Consider the following 20,479-nt stretch of genomic DNA (forward strand, 5'->3'; position numbering starts at 1 on the left):
ACATAATTAATTTAAATTGTATAGCAAAACAACCCTGATCAAGGAATCCTTTTTATATATTTACAGATAAAAAATATAATTATGTATTAAAATATATACATTATATTATAATTATATATTTTATATATATAATATATATATATATATATATATAGTAATTAAATGTATATAATATATATATTAAAATTAAAATTCTATATTAATTATATTATTATATATTCCGTAGAAAAAAACAAGGACACTTATTATAATAGAATACTGAAGAACGAAAGTGTCAAAACTGGGCGCCTAATAATAACGACGTGAAAACTGACGGATGACAGAAAACAGCTGACAATGAGCCAAGTTGCAATGGGAAGAGAGGAAAGAATAAACGCGTACGATCGATCGACGTCCTTGACGGTCGATCTCGAAAGGGATCATTAGGGTATATCGCATACATTATTGTTGTCCGTAACGTGTAGTTAAATCCAATCTGCGAACATTGTCCGTTTGCGAACAATTTACGAAGCGATCGATTAATCGATAATCCCAAATCGCCGTAATTAGCAATTTATCCACACGCGAATAGGGGACAAGAAGAGGTTTGGGAAGGACGAATTCCCTCTTCGCGTTTACAAATATTTACATCTAGCGAATAAAAGAGTGAAATATGTAGAAAGATTTTCGGGAGAAGATATACGGATAATTTTCTCTCTCGTTGGAGAATCTCGTATTCGCAATAATGGTACGAGTTCAACACAAATTGGACGAGCCTTCTCTTCGAAACTTCCAAAAATAAGGCACCCTATCTTAGGGAGTGGCGAACGATTCGCCTTGAACTTACGAGAGGTCGATCTATCGGTCATTTGCTCTTTCTTCTCTCTAAGAGAAAAAATATAACAAAAAAATCGAAAATGCACCTTTGTGAAAGGGGCAGCCTGTCTTTAGGACAGTGTTTCAATAGCAACTTTGGCTGGAGATCATTATCGCTGCGTCATATATGTTCTATACAGGCGATAGTAAATTTATAAATTACTGGTTAATTAATAAATTTATTAAGTTTTTGTCAATCAAGTCAAATAACAATAATTAATGATCATCCTAAGTTTCCAACACACAAGTCTTTTTATTATATTTTATAGTCGCCAAATTAAAAGCGAAAACAATCTTATGTATATAATAATTTTATATTAGTTTAATTACAATAAGCAACACAATAAAAAATATAACAAAAGAGTATTAATAAATGATGAGCATTTTCAAACTTACGCGAATAATTAAAAATCAATCTAATCTCTGTTTGTATCTTTTTAGGAGGGAGGCGAGGTTCAAGGATCATTGACACTTTTTTTAAAATACATAATAATAAGGAAGGAGCGAAAATCAGATGAAGTATCTTTGACCAAATAGTACCGTTGCGAGCTGTGAAGACAAGCGGCCTCTGATCATCAATACAGTCGACAGGTAAAGTTGAAGAACGTTCAAAAGTAACATTCAGCAGGAGAACAAAGATCTTCGAAAGAGTTAGACGAGTATTCAAATTTCGGGCGTAGCGGTTCCCGGCTAATTGCATTACCGAATATATGTTTTTAAAGTGTAGAGACTCTCGATTCTTGACGCCTTTGAATTTCATACGATTAATAGACCCAAGATTATATTTTATATATATGTATATATGTATAATCTTGGGGCCTATTAATCGCACGAAATTTAAAAGCGTTTATACATTCTAAATAAGTGCGAAAAATTTTACGAGATGATTCTTTGTCGAAAATTAAGGAATATTTCTTATATAAACGTATACTCTTATATCCCTTCCTGAGGAGTTACACTTTCCTAAAGAGGGAGATGGAAATTAAGTTTTTATTTTTTTTTCTCAAATTTCGGACAAATTAAAAAAATGGAACGTGGTGGATATTTTCCGGTTCATTTTTTTAATTTGTCTAAAATTTGAGAAAAAGAAACTTAATTTTTATATTGTATATATTATATATATCATGGCGCTTAAAATGTTGCGTCGAGTTCAATGCCACTTCGTAACAAGGCGGAATAACGTTAAAATCGCGAATATAAATTTTATGCGTCACGGGCCCACGCAAAAAAAGAGAGAAAAAAAATAAATCGTAATCGCCATAGGTCGTTAATGGACCTAACCGGAGGCGAAACACGATCGATGCAGAACCGATTGTGCGGAGTCGGGATGCAAATGAGCTCCCTGCTCTCTTTCCTTTTTTTCTTTCTTTCTCTTTCAATCGCTTTGATCCAAATATCCATAATAATACTAGCTATAATAGCGTACATTGAAATTGAAGTCTACACGCAGATAAATCTGCGGTGAATTAATTGTGTGTTGATAAGCGATCTGGTTCGAGGTTCCTTTCGATATAAAAATTCACGTTCTACAGGATTATTACGATTATTTATTTTTCCAAATATTGATTACTTATAACTAATTATCGATTAACGATTATCGAAGGAAGAAATGGCTGCTTTTTTCATCTCATTAATATCGTGCACTTATAATATAATATGTTATAATAATATAATATTATAATAATATAATATAATAATATAATATAATATTATAATAATATATTATTATAATATTATAATAATATAATATTATAATATAAATACTCGGAGCATTTATATCTACGCAGATCTTTTTTCCCGATGAAAGGATAGAATTATACAGCGTTGTTATTTATCGTCATAAATTTGGAAAAGAGAAATATTGCGTTATATCATAGTAACGTGTTTGTTAATCGGCCCATCACAGTCATTAGTGCATCCCTCATAAAATATCACTATCTCGTGATTTTTTGTAACAAATTGTTACACGGAAACGCTATTAATACATAAAGGATAGATTGAACTCTCCAATGGATTTCTCACGATAATGAAATACACACACACATTCTTTCTATCTTTTCTCGAAATTGAATACACCTTAGAAGCCAAACGCTTGATTTATATATACATATATTATTTTTATACATCCATACGTCTCTGAATAACAAGATAATTTTCTAAACGGCTTCTGTCGGCGAATCGAACAGGTTGTCGAAGATATAAAGATGAGCAATCGTGGCGAATCTGAAACGTCGCATTAATCATCCGAAAGAACTGAAAAAGCACTCAGGCATTACGAAACAGATAATGAGATCCGCCAATAATTAGCAATGATTCATGGTAATAAGATTACGAGCAAAATCAAATCTTCTTCAAAATAGATAAATATTTATATTTGTTTCAAATAAATGATTTAGGCAGCACTGAAATAAATATTTATTAATTTAATCATTTTTTCCAGGGTATTCATTTTTATTTTTTATTATATTTTGTATAATAAAAATATAAAAATAAATATAATACTGATTAATATATAAATAAATACATAAATAATTTGATTATATTTATATATAAATAATATATATTATTTTGTCGATTTTTTCTAAATAATAAAATAAATTATAAAAGAGAAAAATCATACGTCAAAAATCGTACGTAAATTTTTTTCAATTAAAAAATATTATTAATTTTTTCTTTTTTTTTCGTAAAATGATTTTGAATAATATAAATCGCTATCAATTCCAAAACGCGGTTCCTTTATATCATTATTCATCTTCGCGATCGGGGAGAAAATCACCGCAAAGGCGTCGAAGATGGTTAATTCTTTCGCTGTCTTGATCGACAACTCTTGCCGTTAGTCTCCGAAGGGTCTTAAGACGGAGTCAAGGCCATGTTACCGGTCCCCAAGTCGCTTTTATAGCTGTCGGTTAGTGACCTCAACGCCCATCCCAAGGAACAGTCAGAGATTTAGGCATCGGCTGCCTCCTCATCACATTCCACTGTTCGCTTTGCTCTCTTTTCTATTCTGTTTCTTCTTTTTTGATTTCTTACCGAAAAAAGACCGTACATTAATTCACCTCGCACACAATGCTCATTAACTCCTTTTCATCTCCCGCATACACTGCACCAAAAAAATCCTTTTATGTACTAGATTTATTAGATTGTCTACATAATAGTATACCGCTTTGCGCGGTCCGAAAAGCTAGTATATTAAATATCATAAAAAAGAAAAATAAATATATAAAATAAAATGGTTATATAAATATAATAAATATATTAAATATCATAAAAAAGAAAAATAAATATATAAAATAAAATGGTTATATAAATATAATAAATATATTAAATATCATAAAAAAGAAAAATAAATATATAAATATATTTATATATATTTACATATAATTATATTTATATATTTATTTTTCTTTTTTATAATATTTAATATATTTATTATATTTATATAATCATTTTATTTTATATATTTATTTTTCTTTTTCATGATATTTAATATATATTTATTATATTTACATAATATAATAAAAAATAAAAAAATTACATAAATAATTTATATATATGTATATATATTATTTTGTCGATTTTTCTATATAATAAAATAAAATAAATTATAAAAGAGAAAAACTCATCTAATCTATATATACGTATTTAATATAGTATTAAATGAAAAATTCGTGTTTTTATTTTTAGCGTAATTTGTTTGCGATAATGTATAACACATCTTCCGACAGGCTTTGTCTCCCTTTTCTCCCTTCAGCTCACAGAAATAGCTGAGCGATTTGTTTCTCTTTTAGTTTTCTCGAAGGATGACAATATAATGTCGCGACAATCTCACCCATTCGTCGTCCATTGACACAAGTCTCGCTGCGAATGAGTAATACAGACAGCCGCTGATTTATAAATGTATATATCTTTGTGTACATATATATATATATATATATCTTGAAAAAAGGACACGCCGGAGCTGAGAAATCGAGAGCGAGAACCGCGCAACCTTCGCGAAGTCGCGAGATTAAATACGATACTGACCCTGACGAGACTCGCATTCACAACGAGTACAGCGAGACAGGTGCTCGTAATGCTCGTAATTTTTCCTTAATGATAGCTCTCCTTCTCGATAAACGGAGTAACAGTGAGCTGCCGATTGGCTGACTTTTTTTGTGAATGAATTTTTCATTAATTATTAAGGAGATCGCAAAACGAGAGCGAACACGGTTTAATCCGTTCTACCAAAACACGAAAGGTGTTGCGGATATATATTATCGGATATCGTGTGCAATTTGATCTCTGAATTAACTCTGAATTAACTGACATACATATCCCAGTCCAAAACGCACCCATAAGACGTCTTTAAGATGTTTTTAAGATGGGTTATCATGTGATAAGATTTCTTATTAAAGATGTCTTGAAGATTTCTTTAATGATGACTTATGCGTGCATTTTAGACATGGTGCTATCTGGAATGTGCATACAAACACAATAAAATGAAGCAAAGTATTTTTCAATGTAATATATTTGATTTTATTCAATTTAATATTTAAATGCTTCCCTTGATTTTAAATAATTATTATAATTTTTATTTTGCCTTTAATTTAATGTAATTTTATTTTATTTTAGATTTTATTCTTTTAAATAATTGTTTTTGTTCTAATATTTTATTAATTATCGTATCAGTCATGTAAATAAAATATTTAGTCCATCTTTTTTTCTTTTTGTCCTTTATTTTTTTACATTTATTATAAATACGCTTAATTCGTAACAAAGAAAAATAGAAGGAACGAAAGGAATTAAAATTACAAAATATTATCAAGCATTAGATAAATATGATATTAATAAAGTGCATAGATGCATTTAATTTTTTTCATGCTATATCAAATACAGAATATCGATTATTTCATCAAGTAGGTACATAACAATTTCTTTCTGGCTTATTAACAGTTTTGCCTATGTACAGGGGCTCTATTAAAGTGTAACTTATCCGGAGTTTTACGTTTAATAAACTTTCGATTAAAATATTTATATGTAGCGAAAGTAGAGCGAATATGACGAATAAATGAAAATAGTGGAAGTTAGTAATAAATGTATAATACAAAATTATCTGTAATATTATGTTGGCATTTTGTCATCGTACTCATTATTAAAAAGTCATATAAGAACAAGATAAAATTGTTTCTAAAAAGTTTAAATTTTCTAATCATCTGTCAATTTTTTAATTTTTAACAAATAACAAGCAAGATTTTAGTAAATCTGAAAGAAATGGACTTTTATTTTTCGTCATTGTAGAAAGTAAAAACACGACAAAAGTAAACATTATTTTATCCCTATTTTTCTGCTTACCCCTTTATGCCTTTCATCCTTTTATAATACCATAGATATACAATACAAGGGTCAGAAATAATTTATCTTTTTTTCAAAGAATTTGTTTTAAACAATAACACTTCTTTGAGAGAAACCTTCAGATAGAAGAATGTATCTCTACGGGATACTTCAAGATTCGTAGAAATTAAAATAGAAGACCTTTGAAAACATATACAACATATACAATTTCAATTTTCTTCGAATTTTTAATGTATTGTGTGTAAATTTTAGAAATAATTCAAACTAGAAAGAAGTTCTAAACTCCAACAGAGTTTCAATAGTCGCATTTTTTACCCGTAGTATAGTGCTATTTTTTAATTCTTTATCTTTTTTGTCGCAAAGACGCATATATATAGAATGGAAATAAAATAGCAGAATTTCTACACTGAAAAAAATTATTAAATTAATAAATATTTGTTTTGATATTGTTTTATAAATCATTTATTTGAAAGAAATATAAATATCTGTTTTCAAAAGGATTTTCTTACATCAAATAAAAATAATTTTTTACCTAAAATCATCAATATTATTAGTTTCAAATAAATTATTTATGAAGAAATTATAAAGAAATTTATAAAGAAGCAAATAATAATCCTTAAGGTTCGCTAGTAATAATTAATAAAAATCTTTCCTCAATGGTAAAAGTCGACCAAACTGGCAATCAATGATTGCCAGTTTGGTCGACTTTTACCATTGAGGAAAGATTTTTATAAAGAAGTATTGAAATATAAATATTTATTTGAAGTTAATAAATTATTTTTCAGTGTAGGTATAAGTTTCGTTAGTCTTTTTTCTCGAGTCTAGGAGAAGGGATGAGAAACCCTAAAACGTAGGATATTTCAGGCAAAGTTTTCAGAATAAAAGTGGTGGATGTGCTGTGTGGAATTTTTAATCTCTGCAGTGTATCCCCTTATGAAAAAAAAAACTATAAGAATACGAAAAAATTACTGGTATACTAATAATATATTATTGAAGAAGTATTATTATATCAATAATTTTTTCATATTCTTGTGGTTTTTTTTTCGTGCGGGTCAAATACATGTGCTTTCTGCAATTTTATTGCGTTTTTAAAAGCAGAAAATGATTAATTATACGCAAATAATTTGTAGTTATAAATTATATTAATTTCTAATGTTTTACCAGAATTTTTCGCATAATGAGTTCGTGTATAATGTGCATGCCTGATGAGCTGATATACATCATTCTCAACTATAGTGAAATCAGCATTGAGGATGTAATTAATTTCCGATGCACGTGCAAACGTTTCCAGTATGCAGCCAATTATAAAACATTTTTAGAAAAAAAGTTCTATCAGAGGTATTTTTTTGTGAATTTTTCGTCAATGTATTTTCATTATATAGTCTATCGCGAACATTACTTCACTTTTGCACGTTTTATTTTATAAAAATAAAAAATACAATACAATAAAATAAATAGATGAAGAAAAGTTTGTTCATCGTATTTATTATTGCATAATTTTAACGTAAAATTTAATTATAATTTAAAATTAAAAATTATATATTTTTTATTTGCTATATTAATACACAAACAATTTATATTTTGACTCATAATTTAAATATGATATTTTAAAAAATGTATTGCTTTGATATATCATTATTGTGGTGCAAATTTTCAGTTTATTAAATATATTTTTTGTTTTAATTGCAGATGGCCTTCTGGCAAGAAATGTTATGACAAGCAATTTAAGAAAATTGCGCAGAAGGATTCTCATCAAGAGAGCAAAAAAAAGAATAAAGAAATCTTGAACTTTATGAAAATAGGCATAAAAAGTGTGAAAGAATTACGGAATTTGGTGTCTCGAATAATTTCTATAAATTATGACAAGAAGCCCCCAATCAACATTTATGACAATAAAACTGTCGATAATTTAATACTATTTGAAGATATATTTCATTTAGATACATATTTAGACATAAATCTGCATAATATAATTGAAAATTCTAAAAATGTCATAAAATATCATGTCTTCCTCGATGAGATGAAAAACTTTCTGAAACAATCTCCACAGTAAGATTCTTTATATATATTATCCCAAGTAGCAAACTGGTGTCATTTTGATGTTTAATGACGTCATTTTGACATTTAATGACGACAGTTTGCTACTTGGGACAGTACTATCCCAGCAAACACCGATATATAATTGTTACATTGCTATAATAATACGGAATATAACAGGTAATATAACGTGTACGTTACATGTAACATCCATGTTAGTTGTAATTTCCCACTCATAGATGTAACATTTTAATATAACATACATTGTAGTTATATTGTAATTATATACCAAATAGCACATTGATGTATTGATAAGTCAGTGCTATCTTGGGATATAATGACAATATAACTACAATGTAATATATGTAATATTAAAAATGTTACATCTATGAGTGGGAAATTACAACTAACATATACGTTACATGTAACATGCTTAAATATATAACATTTATATACTGTGTTTGCTGGGATTAATTTTATAAATCATATACTTATCATATAGCTAATATGTAAATTTTTCAGAAAACCTGATTGCGATCTAACCGTAAGGTATTGCAACATGAAACTCTTTCATTATATGAGGGAACGTTTGATAGAAAATAAATTGCATAGATTTGTAAAACGACCTGACAGAGAACTGCTTTTAGAAAGAGTTGCTACTATTGTTGCAAACTCTGTTCAACCCGAAAATGATATACCTTACTCCAGTGTAGAGGCATCGTTGGATACTATCACATTTGAGGTACTGAATTGTCTCGCAGAAAAATATCCCAATCATCCGATATTCTCGATATTTGGTGAGAAATTTTTTAGTTGGAAAAACAACAATATCGACGATAATCATTGGAACGAAGAGGAAAGTGCGAAAATTATGAGTACACTCGACGAATATATATTTGGTAAATTGAACTTTCGGTCGAGCAATTCGAGAGACACAAATCTGAAGTATATGTGTATAGATTATGTACGTTATTATTAAATATTACAATTATACGAGCGCAATTACATATTGTGAGTATGTATAATATACTCGCATTCCGCACGAAAAACAACTACAAGAATACAAAAAGATTACTGATATAATATAGTTCTTTAATAATATATTATTGATACCAGTCATTTTTTCGTATTCTTGTAGTTTTTTTTTCCGTAAGGGATGTTTGATAAAAATACTCTCAGATTGTGCAACAATAGTAGCTTTAATCAATTTCTAAATTAGAATTTCTGACACAGGTTTTGAAAAACAAATGTGGCCATCAAATAATTTTATTAATAATATATCATAGCGTGGCTAGAAGACTTGGTTTGCGTTACGATGTAATAAGTCTTCAAACTCGATCCCTCGCCACACCAATCTATTGTATATTTTGGAAACCAAAACTGTAAGTATAAATATTAGGAAATATTAATATATTATTATAAAATATAATATTAAAATGTTATAATATAAATATATATTATAAATATTAATATATTATTTAACACACGCACATATATATAATTTTTTATTGTTTACAGTGCTGTGAACAGTTCAGAAAGAATAAAATGTTTTAACATAAATTCTAAAGAATTCCCTGAGTGTTTTGATGATCAACGGATGCAATTTTGGCGAATGCATTATGATGGTGGTAATATCTTAGAAATAACAGCTGCAAAGGTTAGCATATACTTTATATGATTTTTATTAATTAATTTTAGCACTAATTAATAAAAGTTTGTAAGCACTTTGGCAATAATGATATAAATTAATATAAAATCCACTTTATCAGTCACAATGAATTGTACACAATCTCATTTTTTCATTTGTAATAAAAGAAAATAAAGCTAAAAAATTAGTTACAAAATTAATTTAGAAAATATTAATATTAATTAAAATACTCAAATATTATAATTATATTATTATATAGTAAATATTAATATTAATTTATTTATTTAAAGCTCTGTTTATACGTTTAATTCTTGTTAATGTTTCATTCTTTTTTTCAGCTTTGGCAAGAGATGAAAGAAATAATTGTGGATTTGGTAAACCGAGATTATCTTGTCGACATTCAAATTTCACGTGAATCTAGACTCTTTGGCTTGATAAGTCGTAAGGTATGTTAACAATTATACATGTCACATATTAATATATAATATAATATAATTACAAAAAAACCACATATATACAATTATATATGAATTATAATTATAATTAGCTGAAATTTAACTCGCTTGAAAAATTCAAGAACTGACAAAAAGATCAATATTAGAATCCAGATTCTAATTGAGTTCAAATCCCAGAATCTGATCTTAACTGGTCGTTTATATGTTTCGGTCTTTTGAACGATCCGGTCAAAAAACGATCTACATTTTCCAGATCAGACTTTACTTTAAAAAAACAGATCCGTTAAGAAGATCAGAGGAAGTTAAATTTGCAGTAGGAATGGTCGTAACACATAATGCTCAATCCGTAAATAATTGTGCCGGTGTGATAATCGGATGGCACCGACCTACAGATACACATATTACATTCAGTATGTCGGGTCCTTATGTGCTACATTCATCGTACATTTGTAAGCAATGCATAGTGCCGTTGAATCACTTAAGTAATTTACATTTTGTGAAGCAACAAACAAATTACGTAATTCTTACTGAAGACGATAAAATATGTTACGTAGAAGAAGGTACGAATATATATCATCATTTATAGATACATCTTTTTTTATTTTAAATAATTATATTTCTTTATTCTCATCTCTTCTCATACACGATATAAAATAAGTTTATTTTATTTATTATTTTGTTATCATTTTATTATCTTCAATTTTAATTATTATACATTTATGATTTATGTATTTATCCCAGCAAACACAATATATAAATGTTATATACTTAAGCATGTTACATGTAACGTATATGTTAGTTTTAATTTCCCACTCATAGATGTAACATTTTTAATATTACATATATTACATTGTAGTTATATTGTCATTATATCCCAAGATAGCACTGACTTATCAATACATCAATGTGCTATTTGGTATATAATTACAATATAACTACAATGTAATATATGTTATAGTAAAATGCTACATCTATGAGTGGGAAATTACAACTTACAACTAACATGGATGTTACATGTAACGTACACGTTATATTACCTGTTATATTCCGTTTTATTATAGCAATGTAACAATTATATATCGGTGTTTGCTGGGATTATTTGTTAATTTTTTATCTTAGACGCTCTAACATTAACACCGAAATGGATCGACAATAGCGAAGTAGGTCGCTATTTTTGTAAGTTCAAAAACACGTATTACGTACCAAATGAACGGTTGAGGAGACTTTACCCGCAAGACGCAACTGTAGCTGCTCGAACAACAATAAACATTTGAAAATTTATACTTACATTATTAAAATTTTAATCCAAATACAAATTTTTTTTAAATTATTGCAACTAGGTGCATGCCCTCGCACCGGATGCAAGATTCAGAGGGAAACACAGTCAAGACGAAATAAAAAATTTGAAAAGGATGAAAAAATTATTAAAAAAATATATTTTTTTATAACAAATAAACGTTCTTTTTAATTCAGAAGTTCAATTTTTTTTATTATATTGGAAGAGGGAGAAAGGACGCAAAATGTTGAACTGCATCGGGTGCACAGACTAGTTATGGCACTAATTATAATACTAAATATTTCATTATTAACTGATGATATATTTATATATATAATACTTTCCATTTTTCACGTTATAACGTTTTTAGGAGACACAAATAATTATAATATGATAATTGTGAAGTGCAATGACGAATATCCCAGCAAACACAAAGTAACAATAACATATAACATTAATGTTATAATTTCCTATTCAATAATATAACCGCAATTAACATGATTTGAATATGTAACAGCAGTAACAGTTATATATTATTGAGTGGGAAATTACACATTAATATTATGTTATTGTATAATGTAATACTTTGTGTTTGCTGGAAAGTCATGTGTGAACAGAATGACGTATATTTTTTATGTTTACATGCAGATTATGCCGAATTAATGTTTCTTGATCATTATTGCATTCTTTTATCTCTTTTCACTTTTTATTTTTTCGATGAAATTTAAAGAAGATAAATTTTAAATTGATATTAAAAAAAAATATTGTGAAAAAGACATTTATCATTAAGTTTTGACTCTGTCGATGATTATCGTAATTTTTATTTACGACAAATCTTTAATCATAGAAACAAATAAAATAATGAGAATGCAGATATAAAACAAAAATTAATAGAGAGAGAGGCAGATTTATTTTGTTTTAAGACAATGAATATAAAAACCATCTTTTTAAGCAACACGAACTTTTACAAGAATGCAATAATATATTAATTGAATATGCACATTTATTAGTAGAAAATAAATATATTAAAATGAACAAACCCAAAAAAGAGAGCTGCATAACACGTGCATTTAGTTCACAGACACAATCGTGTCAAAATTTTGACAGGAAACCGTCACACAAACATGCATATTTTTATAAAATATTTATATATATATATAATTTATGTTGTGTGCGCGTCTTTCTCTCTTTTATATTAATATGAATACTTAAAAATAAATCATATAACTTCCACGTGATGCTTTGGTAATCTGTTTAGGTAATCAAATGCAGAATTTGCATCAGAGGATCAATCAGGATTATTCGTATGACGAAGAATTTTTACTTCATTTAACAAATAAAGAAACGAGGCAAGAATTTTTCCAAGAATTTCCACGATAATCTTCCTTCCCAAAGGAATGACGCCTGTCATTTGCAGAGCCATCATCAACATATACTTTTATCTGTCAGGAGCAGATTTTAACGAAGGGTAGTTTGGTATATAAAAGAACAGCATCTCCGGATTATGGATGCACATCGTGTTTTGTATCGCGATATACATCTAACTTGCACAATCGACAGCTACTACAAATTAGCGATAATTGTAAGTAATTAGTAAATTAATAAATTGTGACAAAAAGTCGAGATATTATTCGAATTTTATGCGTGATAAATTTTCTACTCTTGTTTTGTTCAATCGTACAGAATGTTTCTTTTTTTCTTTACGATTTTTTATGTGTTAATTTATTTTTATCGAATAGACGAATAATTATTAAATTTGTTTATAATGTATTATAAAATTGTATTGCAATTTAATGACAGTGCGTGTTAAAATGTGTTCTAACACTTTATCTTTCTCGAGACAGGATCTATATCAATGGCTAACTACGTCATCGCTATCGCTGTTATTGTTGGAATCATTTGTGGACAAGCGTTGAGCTTAGGCGAAGATGCTGATAGAAATCTTTTATTTAATTTTCCTTACGGCAGAGGATTGGTAAGTGCACTGAAAAAAAAATTTATTGAATTCAAATAAGTATATATTTATTTCGATACTGCCAAATAAATCATTTACTTTTGAAACTTTATAATATTGAGTTGATGTGAAAAATATTTATTTGATATAAGAAAATTTTTTTCAAAACAAATAAATATTTATTTCAAATAAATAATTTATTAGGCAGTATTAAAATATTTATTAATTTAATAATTTTTTTCAGTGTGTCTGTTCAAATCAATAAAAAATATATATTATAATATTTATATATAAATATTTCATATTTCAAAATTAAATAAGTATATTAAGCGCTTTGTAGGAACAGAATTGATTTACATCGAACTGAAAAAAATATAAATAAAATATGCAACATGATTTACGAAAAAAATTAAATAAAAGTAGTGGTCATTCAGCGAGTATTCTCATACATTTTGTCTGATATTTTTTTTATTTTAGGACAGCGAACTGCAGCTGGCTAGATTGATGTTGGCAACTCCAAAATTGTGTCATCCTAAACGCAATACCGAGCTTATAAATTCACTATTGGGTCTACCGAAAAATATGAATAATGCCGGGAAATGAAACTAGTCTGATTCTACATATAAATGGTAAAGCGCAAAGGTTATCCGCTCGTAGTTGATAAAATTAGATTAGAAAATACAACAGTTAACTATTCTCAATAATATATAATGTAAAAAAATATGTACCAAATTATGTACAAAAAAATGTAAATCGATATTAATAAACATAAAAACATAATTTTTGTATTTTATTTTCAAGTTTTTCTTGTATAATTATATACTAAAATTTTGTAAGGTGCGCATTAGACACTTTTAATTTATTTTTTACAGTATATATTATTTACAAATAAAACTTTTATTAGAATTGTATAAATGTTTTGTTTTCTCCAGTCTTTAATCTATATAGTTTAAAGCATTCAAAATAAGTCATATCATTTTTACAATAAAAATATATATAATTCTACAAATATTAATCACTTATGAAAAGATGTATCATCTTGATTCTTAAAAGTCATATTATTTCATGTAAAATAATATGCACAAAACTTTATTTTACGAAATGAGATATTACTGTTACTTTATTTATATACCTATATAAAAATGTTTTCCTGTATAGTAGAAATATAAGATATATAAAATCAATATTCACATTAAACATATAAAAAAACGCGATATAATAGCTATGTATATATTTCATATAAATGTGTCTATTTTTACATAGCATGTAAAAAAAAATTGTCTTACAATTAGAATTTTAAATGAAAACCACCACCGACGGGCGGCGCTCTGCCACCCTCTATTAAACCCATGTGGAAACCAGAGTTGCTTAAATCGGCCTCGTCACCGTCGCCTAATTGTTTATATTCTCTGCCACCACTTGGCGGCTTCGGGGACGCGTTCGTAGTTCTGGTTCCCTGTTCCGATTTTGCGGGCCATGTAGGAAACATTTGCGGATCGATGGGTAAAGGTGCTTCAGTGAAATATCCATGATTCACAGCGTCTTCGGCGGTTACACGTTGACGAGGGTCATACGTCAAAAATCTAAAAATAGATTAATTCATGTAATGAGACTTGTTTAAATATTCAACGCTTGTATATATTATTCTTTAACATAAACATCATACTGGTAACTTACTTATTCAGCAACTCAACACCTAAATCAGACAATGATAAACTGAATCTTTGTCTCAGGTTATTTACAGGATAATGCGAGAACGGTATCTTTTGAACCATAGGTAATTTAACATATCCCGGCCAATTTCTTTCAGTCGGTGTACCCAGCTCCTTAAATATCTTATTCAATTGATCTATATCTGATTTTCCGGGAAACAGTGGTTCCATTCTTAGAAGCTCGGCGAAAATACATCTAAGAGGAAAAATGATATTGTGGTCATGTAATTTTATCAATTTTATAATTATATTTATATATATTTAACAATATTATAATTTGATCTAATTTAAAAAAGAATATTTCAAATTAAATGTTTGTACTTACCCTACAGACCACATATCCACAGGCGTACTATATTCCTTATCACTTAGTAATAATTCAGGAGCTCTGTACCAAAGCGTTACAACAATTGGAGTATATTGCCTTAACGGAGAACCGTATTCCCGAGCTAAACCAAAATCCCCAACTTTCAAAATGCCTCTGTGACTCAATAATAAATTGGATGTCTTTAAATCACGATGTAATATCCAATTATCGTGTAGATGGGCAACTGCGCGTAACAACTGCTGCATAAGACATTTAACTTCTCCTGCAATAGATCAAAACATTAATTTTTTAATGTTTCTTTATAAATTATGAATTTAAAAACCCAATAGAAAAACATCAAGTCAAGAAAGTACATTCATTATTACAATCATTATTGCAAATTCTTTGACATTACATTAATTAAATTTATTCTCAATATATTTTTTTATAATTTTTCATTTTTTTACTTGCACTATTGCATGTCGCATGCAATTTTCTCGATTAATTTCTTTTACATAATGAAATATACTTACCAGGTATAAAAACTTGCTTTTTTTGCTTCATAGTTTCCATGAGAGATTTTAAATCATGCTCCACATAATCCATAACGATGAAGATCTTATCCATATTGCTACCAACAACAATTTCCCGAACAGTAACAATATTAGGATGTTGCGCCTTCAATAAAGTGTTAATCTCTCTCAGGCTTGTAATTGGGAACCCTTCTTTTTCTTTTTCCATTTTCAATCGTTTCAACGCGACTATTTCCTCTGTGCGCTTATCACGTGCTCTATATACGACTCCGTATGTACCTTCTTCAATTCGATTTAAACATTGAAATTCTTCAACGCTTCTACAACCTGAAAAGAAGAAAATTTGTAATCTACTTGTTCTTGCCTTTACTTATTCTTAAAATTTTTTAATTTATATAGATTTGTAACATCATTTACGTCTCTATCTAATCATCCACATATGTTGTACCTTGAATGGCTGGTAAATAATGCGGTAGCTCTGGTTCCTCTTCTTTCTTTTCCTCTTCTTCCACATTTTTCACAGGAATGTTCGAATCGACGTGACCAGGGGAATCTCCGTCCGAATGATCGGATTTGGCTAATCGCTCAACGGATAGAGGACTCGGATTGTTGTAATCCGAACCATCATTGGAATCATTACCAGAACCTTTATTTGATTCGTTAGATTCATCATCATCATCGCTGCTCGATTCCGAGCTGTCGGACGAATGTCGATCCAAGGATCTATCACGCAAGCTTCTCTCTCCTTCCGATGAGTGTCTAGATTCGGCTGATTTCGAACGCATACCATCAGAATGAGCAGGGCTTGGACTTTCATCTGACAGCTCTACAATAGAAGGATCTGGATTGTTATCTGGACTTAAGGGACGTTTTTCACCTCTCTTCATCCTTCTTGCTTCTAATTCCAATCTAGAAACTTCTTTTCTTCTGGCCATTTCTCTATCAGCTTCCAACAATCTTTCCTTTCTAAGTTCTTGCTCCGTCATCTCTTTTGGATCCTTAATCTGTATCGGAATCTCATTTTGTATTTCCATTTCATTAACTTCATCAGCTACAAGTTCCATAGTTTCTCGCAGCTGCTTTTCTCTATGTTCCTTTTCCCGTTCCATTTTCTCTTGATCTCTTTCGCGAATTCTCTCGTGCTTGTGCGATCTCTTCCGACGCTTTTCACTCCTCTCGGGTCGTTCCATCAGTTCATTTTCAGAAAACTGTTCGTCTACAATCACTCGTATGTGCCTCTGATCTTCCATTCGAATCTCACGACGTTCTCTACCGTCGTCCACGATACGCATGTCCCGACGTTCCCGAATCTCCTCCATTCGTATGTCTCGACGATCGCGCGATTCGCGAATTTCTCGCGTATCCTCTAATCGCATTTCGCGACGAGACGATTCTATTTTGTAGTCTCGAGCATCGCGCGGATCCTCCCGTCTTTCTCTCCTCTTATCTAACAACCTGGAAAACGTTTTCATTTAATTAGTCTTAGAAAAGAGTTTATATAAATCAATATTTTTCAATTAAAAATAAAATAGGCGTGATAGGACCAGATCAATAGATAATCGCATAGATATAAAATATTATTACCTTTCCCTTAAGTCTTCTAAAACACGATCTCCTGTACTTCTATCCTTACGATCATGCCTAGACGATTCTCTATCCCTAGAATGAGTCTCCATCCTGTCTAAACGATCCATTCTCTCGCGATTCCTCTTAGAAGTCTCCATTCGTTCAGATCTCTCCATAGGCTCTCCAACATGCCTACGATGCCTGTGTTTGTCCCTGTGTCTGTCCTCGCGTTCGTGCTGACGCGATTTGCGCTCTTTCTCATCCCTACGACTCCTTCTATCGCTGTGTTTCTCCCTTCGACGAGATGAACTTGATTTGTGATGGCGAACAACTGCCTGCGGTGGCTTAATGTCCAATGAGTCAGCAGTATCACCCCCTTCTTCTTCTGAAAAACTGGAAATATGAAATCAGACGAATCATTAAATAGAATCAATATACCAATTTCAAAATTATTGATAAACTTGTGTACAAATATTAATATGTAAAATAAGGATGACCTTGTAAGGGATAAATTCGACAATTATTAATTTTTTTTTATATGTTATATGTAAATGTATACAAATATTAATATGTAAAATAAGGATGACGTTGTAAGGAATAAATTCGACAATTATTAATTTTTTTTTATATGTTACATGTAAATGTGTACAAATATTAATATGTAAAATAAGGATGACGTTGTAAGGAATAAATTGGACAGTTATTAAATTTTTTTTTATATGTAACGTATAAATGCTGTGTGATGGGTCATTTTACAGAATTCTAAATACCTAAAAATTCTGCGCAGCATCATTCGTCATTCTGATCTCGAGGCGTAACATATTTTTACAGTGTGATAAACAAATTTACTGTTTTTCCGAATACTGTATAAATGAAAATTAATGAAAAACTTCCGACATGGACTCTGCCATTTGCGCTAATGTATATCAGAAATCTGTATTACCGATAAAACCAACTGAAGAGCAAGGATGACCAACTTCTATATATTACTAAAATTCCCTAAATTTTGTAAAGTACCTTCGAGTCGGCAGTCTAGTAAAATATGTAATAAACGTTTATGATCAAATTACGAAACTGAAATTTTAATATTTTTATAAATTCTGTCATTTTTGACGTAAAAAAAAATTTTGAAAAAAATTTCAAAAAATACAAATTTTTTTTCTAATTAATCAAATTTTATCATTTTCTTAGCATCGGAGTGCATCCAAAAAGATGCATTACGCAAAGTTGCGCAAACGCGCGAATGGAATATAATTTTAATTTTGCAAACATTTAAAAAAGTTTTACACAGATTAGACTATCGGAGCAACGACAAACACTGTAAATCCTGATTATGCGTTATAAATGCAATCCTTTCCACACAGTTCGAGTTCGCGGTTGAACAATTTTTCGATCCCAACCTCAAATCGCAAGTAACGCTATGTTTATAATAAATACCTGTAATCACCCATATCCTTCGACGGGCTCTTCTTGATTTCTCCGTCCTCGCTTTGGTTATCGATATCCATATCCTCGAACATATATATATTTATATATATATGTTTCCCGAAAGAAGTTGAACGATTCTAACCTGCACTTTGTAAAACGCTGCAACTCTGGACGCTTGAACTTGTTTTCATTTTTCACGAACCACAACAAATCGACGAATGACCTTATTAATAAAATATCATTCACAAATGTATGCTTGCTTAAAAATATCCAAGATACAAAAAGCGTATTTTCGGCGAGCGTCCACTCGTGTTTCCGACACGTTTCGCTTCTGTCTATCGAGCAAATGCAGGCGCGAGATGCGCAGAAATTGTTACCAGATGGCGCGCATGCGCAATTCGCTTCGTAGGTAGATAAACAAATCGCACCATTAGCGTTTCAAATATGCCCTTAGCGGACTTCTTCTTCTTCACGCTTTTTTGACCCAGTCGCGTTGCAACTTTTGCCCATCAACAGATTATGATTGATATTCAGCAAAATTGATATTCCACTCTTCTTCAGATTTAAAAGTATCTTCGTGTAAAAGTGTAAGAGGCCGGTTGTTTCAACTCTTGATAAGTTTTACTCGACAAGTAGCATATCATAGGCCTAGTTTACATCAAGCACTTGATATGCGTATCAATTAGTGTATTTGAACTGGTCAGGCAATAACTGAACCAATTTACTAGTAATTTACTATTTGATACGCGTATCAAGTGCTTGATGTAAACTAGGCCTTTGTTTTTTTTTTTTAGAACTTATCTGAAAAGGTAAAACTTACCGAGAAGTTGGAAAAATCGGCCCTGAGGGCCGAATATTCCAACTCGGTAAGTTTTACCCAACAGGTAGCATATCTTCGTCTCTTTTTTTTTAATTTATCTGAAAAGAGACGAAAATATGGTACCTGTCGGGTAAAACCTTAGAACATATATTACTGGAAGGGGAATTGCTATTGTTCTCCATGTAAAAATCTGTGTCCAAGTTGGGTGCGAGAGAGAAAGATAGCTTTTAACCTATGCTCGCAATGCGCAAACGTAGATGACGTCACGCTCACCGCGCTATTTGAAACTGGAAATGTAATTGGTGCTTTCGCTAATTCGCGTTTGCGCATTGCAAACGGAGGTAACAATCTACCCTTCTCTTTCCTTAAAAACGTGGTTCTCTCTCGCACCCAACTTGGACACAGGCTCGATCCTTTATTCCCCTTCCAGTAATATATGTTCTAAGGGTAAAACTTATCAGGAAGTTGAAAAAAACGGCCCTAACTTCAAGCATTTGTAGATATAGGACGCTGAGTGGTCCAATCAGAGATTGGCCCGTTTCTACCAACATAGTAGA

At 30.0% G+C, this 20,479-nt stretch overlaps 3 protein-coding genes across 4 annotated transcripts; 2 read left to right on the forward strand and 1 right to left on the reverse strand.

Annotated features, from left to right (window-relative positions):
* The first annotated feature begins 1,384 nt into the window (after nucleotides 1-1,384).
* LOC114938731 (F-box only protein 21-like) lies at nucleotides 1,385-12,928 on the forward strand. Its single transcript, XM_029312794.2, has 9 exons — nucleotides 1,385-1,446; nucleotides 7,423-7,524; nucleotides 7,876-8,235; nucleotides 8,746-9,187; nucleotides 9,457-9,605; nucleotides 9,742-9,880; nucleotides 10,210-10,317; nucleotides 10,580-10,886; nucleotides 11,446-12,928. Exons 3-9 carry the CDS (start codon nucleotides 7,979-7,981, stop codon nucleotides 11,598-11,600), a joined length of 1,557 nt encoding a protein of 518 aa, XP_029168627.1. The 5' UTR covers nucleotides 1,385-1,446; nucleotides 7,423-7,524; nucleotides 7,876-7,978; the 3' UTR covers nucleotides 11,601-12,928.
* A 51-nt stretch (nucleotides 12,929-12,979) lies between these two features.
* Pdf (Pigment-dispersing factor) lies at nucleotides 12,980-14,336 on the forward strand. Its single transcript, XM_029312798.2, has 3 exons — nucleotides 12,980-13,184; nucleotides 13,447-13,577; nucleotides 14,034-14,336. Exons 2-3 carry the CDS (start codon nucleotides 13,458-13,460, stop codon nucleotides 14,157-14,159), a joined length of 246 nt encoding a protein of 81 aa, XP_029168631.1. The 5' UTR covers nucleotides 12,980-13,184; nucleotides 13,447-13,457; the 3' UTR covers nucleotides 14,160-14,336.
* A 436-nt stretch (nucleotides 14,337-14,772) lies between these two features.
* On the reverse strand, nucleotides 14,773-19,451 carry Pitslre (cyclin dependent kinase 11B pitslre). Of its 2 annotated transcripts, none has more exons than XM_029312767.2 (7): nucleotides 19,112-19,451; nucleotides 17,693-18,067; nucleotides 16,557-17,563; nucleotides 16,109-16,435; nucleotides 15,594-15,858; nucleotides 15,234-15,464; nucleotides 14,773-15,139 (listed from the first exon to the last, which is right to left on the reverse strand). In XM_029312767.2, the coding sequence occupies exons 1-7, from the start codon at nucleotides 19,192-19,194 to the stop codon at nucleotides 14,845-14,847; spliced, it is 2,583 nt and encodes an 860-aa protein (XP_029168600.2). In that variant the 5' UTR covers nucleotides 19,195-19,451; the 3' UTR covers nucleotides 14,773-14,844. The 2 variants fall into 2 exon arrangements, with proteins under 2 accessions (XP_029168600.2, XP_085342928.1); XM_085486802.1 differs by lacking the exon at nucleotides 19,112-19,451 and adding an exon at nucleotides 18,445-18,616.
* Nucleotides 19,452-20,479: the final 1,028 nt, after the last annotated feature.

This window comes from Nylanderia fulva, unplaced genomic scaffold (assembly GCF_048542155.1).
Source record: "Nylanderia fulva isolate GAGA-0341 unplaced genomic scaffold, ASM4854215v1 Scaffold48, whole genome shotgun sequence".
NCBI classification, from domain to species: Eukaryota; Metazoa; Arthropoda; class Insecta; order Hymenoptera; family Formicidae; genus Nylanderia; species Nylanderia fulva.

Bases quoted from the DNA above. Each gene is read 5' to 3' on its own strand.
- LOC114938731 (XM_029312794.2), top strand. From the start codon at position 7,979: ATGAAAATAGGCATAAAAAGTGTGAAAGAATTACGGAATTTGGTGTCT. The intron at 9,881-10,209 runs GTTAGCATATAC...TCTTTTTTTCAG, and splicing joins TAGAAATAACAGCTGCAAAG to CTTTGGCAAGAGATGAAAGA. The intron at 10,887-11,445 runs GTACGAATATAT...TTTTTATCTTAG, and splicing joins AATATGTTACGTAGAAGAAG to ACGCTCTAACATTAACACCG.
- Pdf (XM_029312798.2), top strand. From the start codon at position 13,458: ATGGCTAACTACGTCATCGCTATCGCTGTTATTGTTGGAATCATTTGT. The intron at 13,578-14,033 runs GTAAGTGCACTG...TTTTTATTTTAG, and splicing joins TTCCTTACGGCAGAGGATTG to GACAGCGAACTGCAGCTGGC.
- Pitslre (XM_029312767.2), bottom strand. From the start codon at position 19,194: ATGTTCGAGGATATGGATATCGATAACCAAAGCGAGGACGGAGAAATC. The intron at 18,068-19,111 runs GTATTTATTATA...TCATATTTCCAG, and splicing joins AAGGATATGGGTGATTACAG to TTTTTCAGAAGAAGAAGGGG. The intron at 15,140-15,233 runs GTAAGTTACCAG...ATCTATTTTTAG, and splicing joins GGTGTTGAGTTGCTGAATAA to ATTTTTGACGTATGACCCTC.